General features: G+C 41.6%; 1 protein-coding gene across 2 annotated transcripts in view; it reads right to left on the minus strand.

The window, feature by feature from the left end:
* Window positions 1-537: 537 nt before the first annotated feature.
* Window positions 538-14,808, minus strand: part of ccdc50a (coiled-coil domain containing 50a) — a 46,045-nt gene continuing 31,774 nt past the window's right edge. For both annotated transcript variants that reach the window (XM_088350013.1, XM_088350014.1), the window contains exons 6-12: window positions 12,610-13,443; window positions 11,476-11,621; window positions 10,957-11,001; window positions 10,584-10,724; window positions 8,806-8,891; window positions 8,627-8,736; window positions 538-7,284 (exon numbers count right to left, since the gene is read on the minus strand). In XM_088350013.1, the coding sequence (XP_088206139.1) occupies window positions 7,265-7,284; window positions 8,627-8,736; window positions 8,806-8,891; window positions 10,584-10,724; window positions 10,957-11,001; window positions 11,476-11,621; window positions 12,610-13,443 (1,382 nt within the window). In that variant the 3' untranslated portion in view covers window positions 538-7,264. The remainder of the gene's footprint in view (window positions 7,285-8,626; window positions 8,737-8,805; window positions 8,892-10,583; window positions 10,725-10,956; window positions 11,002-11,475; window positions 11,622-12,609; window positions 13,444-14,808) is intronic.

Genomic DNA, 14,808 nt, shown 5'->3' on the forward strand with positions numbered 1-14,808 from the left:
AACATATTTGTTCGTCTCTTTGATAGCAATTTAAATATATATATATATCTAACATGTGTGTGAGTTTCCATGACCTTTTACATGCATTAGATACAATTTTGGAGTTTGGTTGACCCTTGTTAAGTACAATTCCTATTTTTCAATGGGTTGGTTTTACAGTCAATTGATGCCACTCCTACCAGAGTGAATGAGCCTCACTCAGGTCCCTTTCACTCGCAATCTGTCTTGCAGGTGTGTTATTTTATTCTTACTATTTTGTGTGTGTGTGTATTCGACCATACAGGATGTTGGGTGGGGAGTTTTTCCCTCATTAAAAATTCACTGTTTTAACAAATCATTGACTAGCTTTCCAGTGTCTAAATGGTGCTACTAAAATACATTTGATTTGATGTATCAAAAATAACACCTTGAAGCAAGTATTTTTGGCCTTTAATTTAAAATGGTCATAAGTTATTTGTAGGAACAGGTCTAATGGATTTTTGCGCACCAGACTATATTTTGAAATCCCCAATAATAGTTAATAAAAAATATACGTACTTCTGTTTTTTTTTTTACCTTTACCTTGAACTGTTGAGTTCCATGTTGCACCTGTATCTCAGAAAACAGTCAACAGTGCTCTTCCACAGTATAAATACTGTTCATATTTACTTATGCACAGACATGAAGGCAGGCATGTACTTAAAAACTGGTTTTTCCCACAGACTGGTTCCCCTTTCGTTCAGGGCAGGCAAAGCAGACACAATATGAAAATTTCATTTTTATTAAAAATTGTCATGATGTTTTTTCAATGTAAATGGTCTGCATTTATATAGCGCCTTTTAAGCCACTGAAGTCAAGTCAAGTCACGTTTATTTATATAGCCCTTAATCACAAAAATGTCTCAAAGTACTGCACAGGATTACAATTGCACAATTGCGGGCAAGGAACAACTCAAAAACCCCAGCGTGAGGAAAAAAAAGAAACCTTGAGAAAGGACCTCACATGTGGTAATCCCCCTTCCAGGATTGACCAGGGTGAATCACAATTAGCATTACTGTACAAAGAAGAGTAAACACTAGGTAAGATGTTGAAAATGTTCGGAAAGTGCATGACAGCTTTCCATCTCTGCCAGCTGGTAAATGCAGGGGTTGACATGCTTCAGGTCACACGCTGGTCCGCTGACTCATCTCAAATCGTCCTTCTGCTTCGTATCACCACCAGGCAGGCAGTCGGAAAAAGACAGGACAATACAGAATATGAGGTGGGCATCAATCATAGGCTTTGGAATAGAAGTGTGTCTTAAGCCTCGATTTAAAAACTTCCATTGAGGTTGCAGATCTTATCTCCGAATGGAGAACGCTCTCGAGCCTGCAGACTTCTTGGCTCTCGGAGTCACCAGTAGACCGGCATTTTCCGAGCGCAGACTCCGTGCAGGAACATAGGAGGAAATCAAATCAGAGAGATAAGAGGGTGCAAGCCCACGCAAACATTTATATGTTAATAAGAAAACCTTAAAGTCACATCTTAAGTGGGAGCCAGTGCAAGTTGGCCAATACAGGAGTAATATGCTCAAACTTTTTGGTCTTAGTCAAAAGTCTAGCTGCCGCATTCTGAAACAGCTGCAAACTTTTAATGCTAGACATCGGGAGACCAGAAAGCAATACATTACAGTAATCAAGCCGAGAAGCATGAATTAAAACCTCTGCATCTGATTGGGACAGAATCGTACGAATCTTCGCAATATTACAAACGTGGTAGAAAGCTATTCTAGTAATATTTTTCACGTGTGACTGAAACGACAAATTATGATCAAATATAACACCTAGATTTTTGACCGAGTCACTTTGGGTGATATTACATTTGTCTAGGTTCAGGGTAGTGTTTGAAAACAACTGACGACAGTGAGCTGGACCAATAATCAACATTTCAGTTTTTTCTGGGTTAAAAAAGTATGTGACATCCATCTTTGAATCTCAGTAAAGCAAGCCTCCAGATTGCTACAACTTAAATGTCCAGTTGTTTCCAGCGGCACATACAGTTGAGTGTCATCCTCATAGCAATGGAAACTTAATATTATACTTGCGGATAATGTCACCGAGCGGGATCATATAAATACTAAAAAGAAAGGGGGCCAAGTACAGAGCCTTGAGGAACATCACAGGGGATATTAGATTGTTTAGAGGTCAGATTCCCATAGTTAACACATTGCATCCTGTCTGACAGGTACGACCTAAACCACGAGAGTACAGTTCCTGAGATATCAATGCATTCCAGATGAACCAGTAATATGTTGTGGTCGACAGTATCAAAAGCAGCGCTGAGATCCAGCAGCAGTAACATTGATGAGGCTATTGCTAAAAGGAGATCATTGGTTACTTTAGCCAGGCCTGTCTCAGTAGAGTGATTTGCCCTAAATGCTGACTGGACAGTTTCAAAGAGGTTATTTTCTGACATGAAGTCATTTAGCTGCTGTGCAACGACCTTTTCAAGTAATTTTGCCAAAAATGGCAGATTTGACACTAGCCTATAATTACCACAGGCTTTCTGGGTCAAGGTTAGGTCGCTTAAGCGTGGGTTTAATGACTGCAGACTTGAAGGCTACAGGAACAATAACCGAGGATAGGAGATCTAGAGTGTTCCCATCTTTATGAGTGGGCACATCAACTATTTGATTGAAACCAAATGTATCAATCAGAGACTTAAAAGCAGTTGCAAGTGAATTTGATGGGGAGTTTATGTGAACATTAAAATCACCAATAATTACAACATTGTCCGCATAAGTTACTAAGTCTGTTAACAGTTCCGAAAATTCATCCAAAAAATTTGAGTATGGTCCAGGTGGGCAATACACAACAACTAAATAAATTGGTGTTGACATTAAGGACCTCATAACAAGTGCTTGAAACGTTTTAAAACCAGTAGGGGTATTAAGAGTAAATTTAAACTTACCTTACGATATAAGAGCAACACCTCCACCTTTTTTGCATGGTCGTGCCAAGTGCGAACTCACAAAGTTAGGGGGAGAAGCCTTATTTAACACTACAAACTCATTTGGTTTTAACCAGGTCTCACAAAGGCCAATAAGGTTAAGATTGTGTTCATTAATAAGGCCATTGACAAGTAAAGCTTTGGAGGCTAGTGATCTGATATTCAGAAGGCCAAGCTTCGGCACTGTGAACTGAGCTGAGACCTTTCGCGAGTTTTGAAACCTTAATGGCAACGTTAGTGGCAACCTCCACAGGATTATACTGCCGGTCCCGGGTATTGTGCCTTGCATGACAGCAGATGCGGCCCGAATTCCATACCACAGGAATATTGGTAGAAAATAATGTTATTTCTTCTCCCTCCTCACCTACCAAGGGAGAAACAGAGGTAAGAAGCACAGAAGATGCTATAGAAGGGCACAGATCAGGGTGTATGGTGCAGTCAATAGAACGCTCTAAACTACAAAAACTATGTGAATTGCATGAATCTCGCATAGCGCCAGTTAGCTCTAGTGTTACAGACTCCACACCCGTGGTTAGAGGTTCACTAATCACCAGTGACCTGAGGCGTGTTCAGGAGAGTAATCAGACATGTAGTCGCTTGTTAATCGCTTGCCGCGCACTGCTGAACGTTTTGTAATCGCTCACTGTGATTGCCTTACTGATCCAAAATGGCCGACGACAGTACAATGGATTTCGTTCTACAGCTTGCTTTGAGCGAGTTGGCTGATATGAGCGACAGTTCGCATATTGACACAGTTAAGGTTATCCTAAACGCAGTGGAAGGGTCATACCTGTCTTGCATTGTTCACAAACATTACCAGGCAATGTAAGACGATATATTACATCGCCAACAGCACTCGTCAGGGTGAGATCCTCCATGTTCAGCACTGTCGACGCCATGTTGGAAATCAAAGTAAGCGGTCTTTCTCCCGTGATTACTCGGGCACGCGAGCGCTCAATAATCATTGGCCGTTCAGAAGCTAGCGATAGCTAGCGATAGCAATCGCTCACTCTCCTGAACACGCCTCTGGCCTGCACTAGTGTACCCTGTCATGGAAGGCTTAAACAGTAATCTATATTTTTAGAAAGAGTGAGAGCACCTTCCCAGTTAAAGTGAAGGCCGTCTCTCCTCAGCAGGTCAGGTCGGCCCCAGAAAGCAGGCCAGTTATCCACGAAACTAAATCCCCGCTGACTGCAAAAACTTGCTAGCCACCAGTTTAGCGAGACTGCTAAACCTCTCATCATTGCCTCTCGCAGGCAGGGGGCCAGAGACAATTGCTCGATGCCGACACATCATGCTGGCGAGATTACGGGTTTTAGCAATATTTTTCTTTTAAATCTCAGATTGCCTCATTTTAGTATAATTAGAGCAGACGTGAATGACTATATCGGTGTAGCTAGCCCTGTCCTGGCGTCTAGATTTGCATGTCAGCTCCCTCAAATTAGCCTCAAAGTCAGATGCTCTGGCCCCAGAAATACACATAACCGTGGCTGGGGTGCTAAGCTTTATTTTACCGGTGATGGAGTCACCTATAACTAGGGTGCGGGAGCCAGTAGACCAGGGTGGAGTGGGACTAGCTAGGGGGCTGAACTTGTTATGTGTCTGAATTGGCTCATCGCGATTAGCATGCCGTTTAGGGCTAGTGCTAACCGGACTAGCAGGTTCGCTACAACCCACGCTAGCAGTGGTGTCCGTGGCACCTAACGTTTTCCTTTTAAACTTCTCTAGCTCACGGACACGTCCCTCTAGAAGGGTTACTTGCCTACGGTAGCGGAGCAACTTTTACAACAACCCATACTCACTTGTGAGCAGTCGGAAGCCGAAAGAGCGTCTTAGCAGCCGTGGCAGGGGATGCCCTTCGACAGCAATCAGCAGCAGCGCGACTGTAAAAACAATTGCGCGCGGCACTTACCTTGTGCCAATTGTCCGAGATACTTACCTGAAACTTTTCAACTGTTCGAGATAAAAAAAGTCTCAGTCCAGAATTCTGCTATAGTAGGAATCTGAATCAATCGAGTAGTCGCAACGACGTGAGTAACACAAAAAACTCCCGCCACTCGATGAAGACCTCCTAAAGAGCTTTACTATGTGCTCCGCACCTACCAATTCACACACTAACACACCGATAACAGCGTCATCCATACAAGGCCACTACCTGCTTATCGGGGGCATTTGGAATTCAGTGTCTTGCCCAAGGAATCGGTCATGCAACCTCTTGATCTTAATATAAGCGCTTTACCTCTTGAGCTACTGCCACCGCAGTACTAATCATAGTTCTGTATTTGGAACACAACATTTGCATCTTTGGTAAATTGTCTTGTGGTTAATGCTCTAGCGTGTAAATTTTAACGAAATTTAGTGGTATAAAAGTACTTCGTTTCAACACTGCTGATTCAAATCATAAGCAAAAGCACATATTCTACATAATATTGGCACTTGACAGCCACTTATCACACACATCTGAGCCCCAAACGTGATGGTTGCCGAATCCCCGCATTTAGGAGCCCTTTACTCGTTTTTCCACTGTTTCCTTCTGTAGCCACTTACATTAACTGCACCACAGAAATAAAGATTGACCTTGCAACTTTTTACTGGCCTTTTTAGTTGCGTCTTCCACAAGATGCTAAAGTTAGTCACTTACCAACTCTGAACAACTCCGGGTTTTGGCTATTTTCTGAAACTCCGAGTGCATCCGACTTGCTCTGTGTTCTGCTGTCGTTGGTGGGGATTTACAGCAGCGTTAATGTCCTGTCATTTTTTGAAAATTGTCTTGGTTCACACAAAAATAAAGAAGTAGATCTCAGAATTTTACCAAGTTGTATTCTTCCATAATATCTTTCTCTAATGAACACGCTTCAGCTCCATTCCAAGCTACAACAACCTTCTAGTGGTGAGCTATCACACACAGTCACTTTGACAGTAAAGAAAACAGAAAAGTCAGTCTCCGAAAGTTGCTTTATACAATTTGAGACTCAATATTTAATTGCAAGTTAGACATGAAAAACATACAGCATGTTCCAGCACGCGTTGATTTAAGAGATTGCATATAAGCCCCGTTAAAAATTAAATCAAGGAAAAATAACCTGCTGGATTTGATAGGATTCCGACAAACGACACAAGCCAGGACACACGCGAGCAGGTTAAAAGAACAATCCAACATAGATCTAAAACTACCCTCAAGGGGGCTCTCTCAACCACCTAATTTTGAAGCCCATACACAAGTGCTTGGAAAAAAAGCAAATATGGCACATACCCCATTCTGCGTAGCAACTGCGCACACTTTATACTTCAATATGAGAACATTGGTAACATAAAAAAAGCTTTAAAAATAATAATAAAAATACGGACACTGTCATTTCTATTTAATATGAATAGAAAACAGGAAGCACAAAACACAAAAATCCCTTTGACAGCCGTTGGTCAGATTAATTTTCTTTTTCCCGAGTGTTCTTACATTATTTTGCATCAAAACAGAGGAACAGATATTAAACCCTTTATTCATGCTCCCTTTTCTCAACAATTTAGTACACAAAAAATGTATTTATAATTGCGATTTCAGCACAAATGCCAGGCCAAATGGAATATAAAACGCAAACAATATTTGTCAGTAGTTTACAAATGTGTGTGAAACAGACACGCCGTATTCCTTAGAGAACTTTCAAATAGATTTTTGAATTGGGAATGTACTTGTCAATTAGGAAAAAATACAACGATTTGCTCTTCGTACATACAGTGAATGTTGGATTTGATTTGAATAACTATACCTGTCCGGTTTGATCAACTCAAAAACCAGTTTTGTATTAAGTGGCGTCGAAAATGTTAAGTAAGCATGCAAGTAGGAATCAGGAGTTACTCAGAATTTGTTAGCTTGCTATCGACGGTGGAAGTGTGGATGCCAGCCTGTGGACACGTGACAGGCCAGCTGGCAGTATCTTTTTATTATTTTTCTTTACCATTTTGTGGAATGGTACACCGATGACCAATTTTAAGGTGGGCAGGTATGCCCCGTCAAAATAAAAATAGGTGTCAAGGAAAGCGAGCTAACGAGCAACGTGGGTCAAAGTTGTGATAATAAATGGAAGGTTTTGGAATCCAAAACAATAACAAAAAAGATAACATTCCAGCACAGTCTATATTCATCAGGGGGGTATAATCACCATTTCAAAACAATTACATTAAATCCATTCCCCAATTCAGATGTTCCAAGGCTTTCAATGTGAATGGTTGAGAAAAAAAAAAGATAAATAGGGAAGGTGACAACAACTGAGGAGGACTGACTGCCCGTCTGGAGCCTGAGTCACCGTTTGTAATAGGCACCTGTAAAAGGGGACGACACATTCATCAGAAGGTTCCCCCACGCACCTGCAATTCAACTTATTACAGCTGGCATCATTTCTTCTGCCAGCTTGAAATGTTTAAATCTAAGCTTAAAACACACTTCTACTCTATAGCATATGAATAACCTATTATTTTTTTGTTGACAATATCTGTGTATTATTTGTTATTGCAACATCCATTGCAGCCTGGTCATCCTGGAAGGGGGATTACCACATGTGCGGTCCCTTCTCAAAGTTTTTTCATTTTCCTCATGTTGAGGTTTTTGAGTTTTTCCTTGCGCTCATGTAGGTTTTAGATCATGGGATGGAGTGATGGTCTGTAATAATAGTCTGTGGTTTGCAATACCTGTGCACCCCTTTGACTTTGTGATTTAGGGCTATATACAAATAAAAATGACTTGACTCTTGATGTGTCCGAGACCAGGGCAATTCCATTAAAGTAAGTAAGAATGAGCGAGTGAGTTGTCTGTCCCTGTGTGCCCTGCGACTGGCTGGCAATCAGTTCAGGGTGTCCCCTGCCCACTGCCCGAAGATAGCTGGAATGGGCTCCAGTACCCCACGACCCCATTTGGGGATAAGCGGTGCAGATAATGGATGGATGGATAATCAAACCCCAAATGACATGCAATTCTTTCCTCTGATTTTTCAAAGTTTTATGCACTTATTGTGGGACGTTTCAATGTTATGAACTCTTGTTTTTCTTTATTTAAATATTTCGTATTTAATTAGTTGGCTACTAAATTGCCAGTGTCCCCAACCTTTTGTACTCGTACTGTGTTAAACTGTATTTTACCGATTTCTTAACTGTTTTTTTTTTTTTTTTTTTTTTTTTTTACAATGGGTCCAAAGACTAGCAATTATGCTAAAAGGATAAAGGAAATCTGAAGGAGGCACACAATTCCCTAACCTTGCCAAGTTGCATGGTCTTAACCCATTGACCATGGAGACTTTTCCTAAAAATAATGTGATTGTGCAAGGAACTATTTAAGGGGACGACAACCTCACAAGTTTATGTTTCAAAATTTTGAATCCTCCAACTAACTCCACTCCACCAGCTCAAGTAACGTCAAACCAAAGGTAAATAACATTTCATTTTGCCTTTACATGTATATTTATTCATCATGTATTATCATATACACCTATGTTTCACTTACGTAGTATTTACTTTATACCATTTTGTGATTTTAATGGTTTTTTTTTTATCTTGGGTTCGGAACATATTAGCAATACATTACCGTTGGTTTCTATCCAACATATCATACCGAAACTTACCAGCAGTAGTTGTGATACTTTTGTAGCAACTCTGTGGTCTTTTATGTTACCTTTATGTGCAGCCTCGGGTCTGGCGGCCACCTGCTGGGCAGCTGCAGGGTCACTGTTGCTGTAAGCAGGGTTGAAATTCTCATACTCGTGGGTGCGAGGTTGAGGAGGTCTGAGGTTTAAATAATGCCAAGAGCAATGTCACAAAATAAAAAAACTTAACAGAAAAATGCCCCGTTACCTGGGAGGCTTGTGGTGGTGGTTCTTGTGCCTTTGGTGGTCGTGCTCATCTCGGGTTCGAGGTCGGACAACGTCCCCAGAATTTGCCTAGGGAAAAAAAAAAAAGATATATATATGCTGTCTTGCTGTCGGTCACCCCTCTTGAGGGATATGACCAAGGTAGATAGATAGATATATACACAGTCGTATGGAAAAGTCTGGGCACCCCTGATCATTTTCAAGAGTTTCTTTTATAAATCATTGATTGTTCGGATCAGCAATTTCAGTTAAATATATCATATAGCAGACAAACACAGGGATATCTGAGGAGTAAAATGAAGTTCATAGGATTTACAATACCTTTATCACTGATTATTGGAACACAAAATTTGTTTGGTAATCTCATTGACTCATGACCTACATACACAGGTGAAGCCAATCATGAGAACTTAAGGCCGTTGCAAGTTGTTTTCCAATTTGCATCTTCTCTGAAGAGTGGCAACATGGAAGCCTCAGAATAACTGTCAAATGACCTGAAAACAAAGATTTTTCAACTTTATGGTTTAGGGAAGGATACAAAAAGCTTGCTCAGAGTTTTCAGCTGTCAGTTTCCACTGTGAGGAACATAGTGAGGAAATGGAAGGCACAGGCACAGTTCTAGTTAAGGCCCGGAGTGGCAGGTCACGAAAAATCTCTGTTAAGCAGAGGCGAAGGATGGTGAGAACAGTCAAACTCAACCCACAGACCAGCTCTAAAGACCTACATCATGATCTTGCTGCCGATGGTGTCACTGCGCATCGTTCAACTATTCAGCGCACTTTGCACAAGGAGATGCTGTATGTGAGAGCACTGCGGCAGATGCCTTTTCTGCGTACATGCCACAAACAGAGTCGCTTGAGGTACGCTAAAGCACATTTGGACAAGCCAACTGCATTTTGGAATAAGGTGCTGTGGACTAATGAAACTAAAATTGAGTTCTTTGGACAAAACAAGGGGCGGTATATGGCGGAAGAAGAACACAGCATTCCAAGACAATCACTTGCTATTCACAGTAAAATTTGGTGGTGGTTACATCATGCTGTGGAGCTGTAAGGCCAGTGCAGGTACTGGCAATCTTGTGAAAGTTGAAGGTCGCATGGATTCCAGTCAGTATCAGCAGATTCTTGTGAACAATAGAATCAGTGACAAAGTTGATGTTGTGCCGGGGCTGGATACTTCAAAAAGACAACCACCCTAAACACTGCTCAAATTCTACTAAAGCATTCATGCAGATGAACAAACACAATGTTCTGGAATGGACATCTCAGTCCCCAAACCTGAATATTATTGAAACTCTGTGGTGTGATTTAAAGCGGGCTGTCTATGCTCGGAAACCATCAAACCTGACTGAAGTGGAGATCTTTTGTAAAGAATGGTCAAAAATACCTTCAACCAGAATCCAAGCCCTCATTAGAAGCCAGAGGAAGCGTTTAGAGGCTGTTATTTCTGCAAAAAAAGGATCTAATAAATATTGATGTAATTTTTCTGTTGGGGTGCCCAAATATATGCACCTGCCTACAATTATTGTACATTTTCTGTAAATCCTATTAACTCAATTTCACTTCTCAGCTATCACTGTGTTTGTCTACTATTTGATATGTTTAACTGAAATTGCTGATCCGAACAATTAATGATTTATAAAGGAAAATCTTGAAAACGATCAGGGGTGCCGAAACCTTTGCATACGACTATATATATATAATATAATTTAAGTCCACCAAACCCAGAATAACGAATCAAGGCAAAGCTTCTGCAACGTACCCTGTAGTCTCCATCTGGTCGCCTTTTTTCCATGGCCAAGCGCTCACGATCCCTTTCTCTTTCCTTCTCCCGCCCTTTTTCCCTTTCTTTGTGTTTTCTGTACTCCCTTTTCTCTTGTTCCATTAACAGTCGGGCGATTTCCTGCCACAATTGAATTTGTTAAATTGCATATCACCGCAGTTGGGAAGAAACCTCTACAAGAGTATGTCCCAAGGTATATTTATATAAAAATTAAGACAAAAATAAGACATAACGTATGTGAACAAAAAATGAGCTTTCCCAAAAGTGAAATAATTTACTTGGATACAACATCTTTATACATTGAAAACCACATAGGGGAAAAGGGTAGGAATACAGTTTTGTGCACACACACCTTATCTTGTGCAACTTGGGCTGCACGCACATGGCTTTTGCTTGCCTGAAACAGTAAAACATTTAGTTGATTAAAATAGAATCAACCAACACAGCCAAATATTTTACATAGTTCAGGTAATTTAACAGGAAAATGAAGAACATCTCAATTAAACTGGCACCAAAATTCATGTCTGATGGTTAATTTAGCTTTTGCAAGCAGCGCGATAAAACCTATATCACATGCTTATCACATGTTGTAAAACATGTCAAATGCTAAGTCACTGATCGATGATGTTGTCGTTTATCAACAACGGAAAAAGTCTGCCAGGAGACAGTTCAAGCATCGGACTGCATTTCTTGCAAGTTGGATGGGAATCAATCTTTCTCTACCAGAGATGGTGTGGTGCACAACATGATGACCACATGCGTAATGTACACAATCTATTTAGGAAACAGTCCAATAAGAAAGATTTACGAGCGCTAATACACTCAGTGTGACGCAGTGCAGACAGACATGTAAAAACACTATTTGACGCACCTCTTCTTCCTCCTGCATTTTCCGAGCCACCTCCAAGTCCATCAGCTCTTGCTCAAGCAAACCTAACTTGGTCAGTCCCTTGACGGCCTCTTCAAGGTCATACTCTCCTTCCACGAATGCGCCGCTCCCTTTGTGAACGATTCGACCTGTTTGGTTGGTGCTGATTAAAAGAAGTACTGCACTAACTTGACTTAAAAGGTTTTCCCGAACAGATTTGTTTTTCAATTTGGCATAGAAGCGGTAGTGTTCCCCCAGAGAAGTTATGAAAAAATGTTGCGCCGGGGGACTTGAGAAATTTAGTCTATCAATCTGGCTTGTTTCCGCTAGAGTTGTGACGTCATGGAAGGTATACAACACTGTTAAAATGACAAATCCCATTTAACACACCATGTGAGACAGCTCTGAAACAGAGAGCAATTGTAGTGAACAGCGACTGCATACCGGTTATTGCTGCTTCAAGAAATTGGAACTTAGCTTATCCCGTCGCTTACTTCTAACTTCTTTGATTAACACGTGAAATAATTTAGCGACAGGCTTGCTTGGGTGCTGGTGTTCCTCCGATGATGACACAGCTCAGGAAGACAAAGACAAGACATGCAGTTTTCAAAATTTATTCTAGGAAAGTAATTGGAGAATACTGATGAAATATATAGAGCTTCTATTCAAAAAACAAGTACCATTTCCTCATATTTTGCAGGTTAAATTATTTGAGAATACATTTAGTCAGAATTTAGTAAATCTGTTGATTATTTGAGTTAAAAAAGGTGGAAATGGGTAACTGAGATTTCCTATTCCCAAACTTCAGAAATTCAAAAAGCATTTACATTCTTTCTAAGAAATAAATTGTGTATGAATCATTTGGATCATTTTTTGATTAATAGAACAGACTTCAGTCATTCTAGACATTGGTTAAACGTGATCATTTTGACAATGCTAAGAACTGAAAAAGGATGGAAACCAGCAAAAAAAAAAGCAAATAAATCACTTTCAGCCATCAAATTAAAATATTGACAAAAGATAATTGGTGTTCATTAGTTGAATCAGCCCAACACCAGAGATCGCCATTGCGACACGCAACAGAAGCACACCAAACCAAATCCACAAAGAACCCAGAGAGATGGCTCAGGGTTGTACCTTTCTTGCTGCTGAAGAGCTTGCCTGAAGGTTCCCACAACTCTGTGGCTTTATTATTCCTGACCTCGCCAAACACATCGTCTGGGCCGGCTTTAAGCCGCTGGCGGGCCATGGCCTTTCTTGCGTCCTCTTCCTCCTCCTCTCGGGATGTTCTGCCTCCATTTTTCCTGCTCTTGGCTCTTGCTCGCTGTCCTTCCTTGCCTTGTCGTCCATCTCTGGAGAACTCCCGGTCTCTTTCTCCTCTTTCTGTCCTCATGTCATACTCCCTGTCCCATCTTTGGGGTTTCGGCAAATGATGGTTCTGCTCTACATCTCTGTCATATCTTCTGTCCCAACCTTTGTGACTCATTAGCCGATCTTTCCTTTTTACTTCTCCGTCTGGGTCTTCTCTCGTTAAGTCACGTGCTCTCCAACTTTCTGGAGGGTCATAACCAGGATACCTTTTCTGACCCTTGTCTCTTTCCTTGGGACTCAGTAGCAGCTCTTTCCTTCTTACTAAGTCCTCTTCCGTTACGTCACATGCTCTCAGACTTTCTAGAGGATCATAATCAGGATACCCGTCCTGACGCCGTCCTTTTGGGGAAAGCAGGGAACCTGAATACAGATCTGCAAGCCCAGCCTGGCAGTACCCCGCCACTGGGAAATCCTCGAGATACTTGGAGCAGTTGTGCGGCACTGCCGGATCCACTTTCGGATGCCTGCTCGGCTCGACTGAATTATAGTAATCTGGTGAGTGATCACGTTGAATGTTGGGTGAAGGCTGCACGTCATATGGAACAGGTGATCCTGAAAAGTGACGCATGGGGTTGTCCAAGTCGAGAGGCTGTCTGACAGCTGAAGACGGATGAGACAAGTTTGGGAAAAAGCAACATGGACAAAAACAATGGTTCAAGAAAGCAGGAAGAAATATATATGAACTCAAAGCGTGAAAGGACGTTAGTATGTTAGTGGTTGCAGCTGCTCGGGCTGAAACAAAATGACATGGTGGGGTTTAGTAACCTGTAAATAATAAAAAGAAAGGCAGTAGAGATTTGTTTTAAAAAAGAAAAAAAGGGAAGTGCCATCGATCACGAGTTCATAAAGCCACATCGTCACATCAGTTGCAGTATTGTTGTAAATTAATATTTCAAGGTACAGTGGGACCTTACTACTTCGCGGCTCGACGTTCGCGGATTCAGAGCTTCGCGGTCTCTAATGGTAAAAAAAAAAAATTATTTATTTATTTTTTTTTTTTGAAGAGGCGTCGCTACTTTGCAGATTTTCACTTTTTGCGGGAATCACCCTCGGCCGACGACCCTAGCACGGTGCGCCGTTCTCGTTTCCTGGCGCGCGGTTTTGGTGTGGCTTCCGCTTCACCGCACCCCTAACCCCACAGGTACCCCCTACCCCTTTCCCCCGCGGCCGCCCGTCCGTCGGCCGTAGCCATGTTGAGCCATCGCGGCCCGAGCGGGAGACGCCGGGCGCCGGTGTTGTGTCCAAATCCGACTCCCGTACAAATCCTCCCCCCCTCGCGTGAACGCGCATTCTGCTGCGATTCCGACAGGCCGGCGTCCGCGCCGAGCGCCCGACCTGTCGCAGTGTCGTGCGTAGGGGCTTGCTTGCGACCCTAATAAGGATAAGCGGTGCAGATAATGAGATGAGATGAGATTTATTTATTTATTTTTGAAGAGGCGTCGCTACTTCACAGATTTTCACTTTTTGCGGGTGGTTTTGCTCCCCATTACCGGGTCCAAACAATAATAATTTTGAAAAAAAAAAAAAGAATTTTTTTCTTTTTCTTTCTTTTTGAAGGGGCGCCGCTACTTCGCGGATTTTCACTTATCGCGGGTGTTTTTTCTAATTTTGCCTGACCATGTATAACAAATATTTACAGCATTTTATTCTCATTATTCAACCAAAAGTAAACACAGACTCATGAAGGAAAAAGAAAAAAGCACCTAGAAGCCACACAGCCCACAATTCACTCCGCACCATATTTTAATATAGTTAAATAGAACATTGCTGACTATGGGAAAAAAACTGCAATCAAAGTGGTTGAGCGTGACTGTGCCAAAGATATCTTAAGTGTTCACTTCTTCCGCTTTAACTCAGCAGTCATGATTTTTCCCTCAATGTTGACAGGGAGAGAATACTGGGTTGCGTAAAATACTGATCCATTTCTACAATGTCCTTTAAGTATTCCCTTACATTACAGTGAAT

The sequence above is a fragment of the Urocampus carinirostris genome, chromosome 12, assembly GCF_059441175.1.
Source record: "Urocampus carinirostris isolate Australia breed hairy pipefish chromosome 12, RoL_Ucar_1.0, whole genome shotgun sequence".
Classification (NCBI taxonomy): Eukaryota; Metazoa; Chordata; class Actinopteri; order Syngnathiformes; family Syngnathidae; genus Urocampus; species Urocampus carinirostris.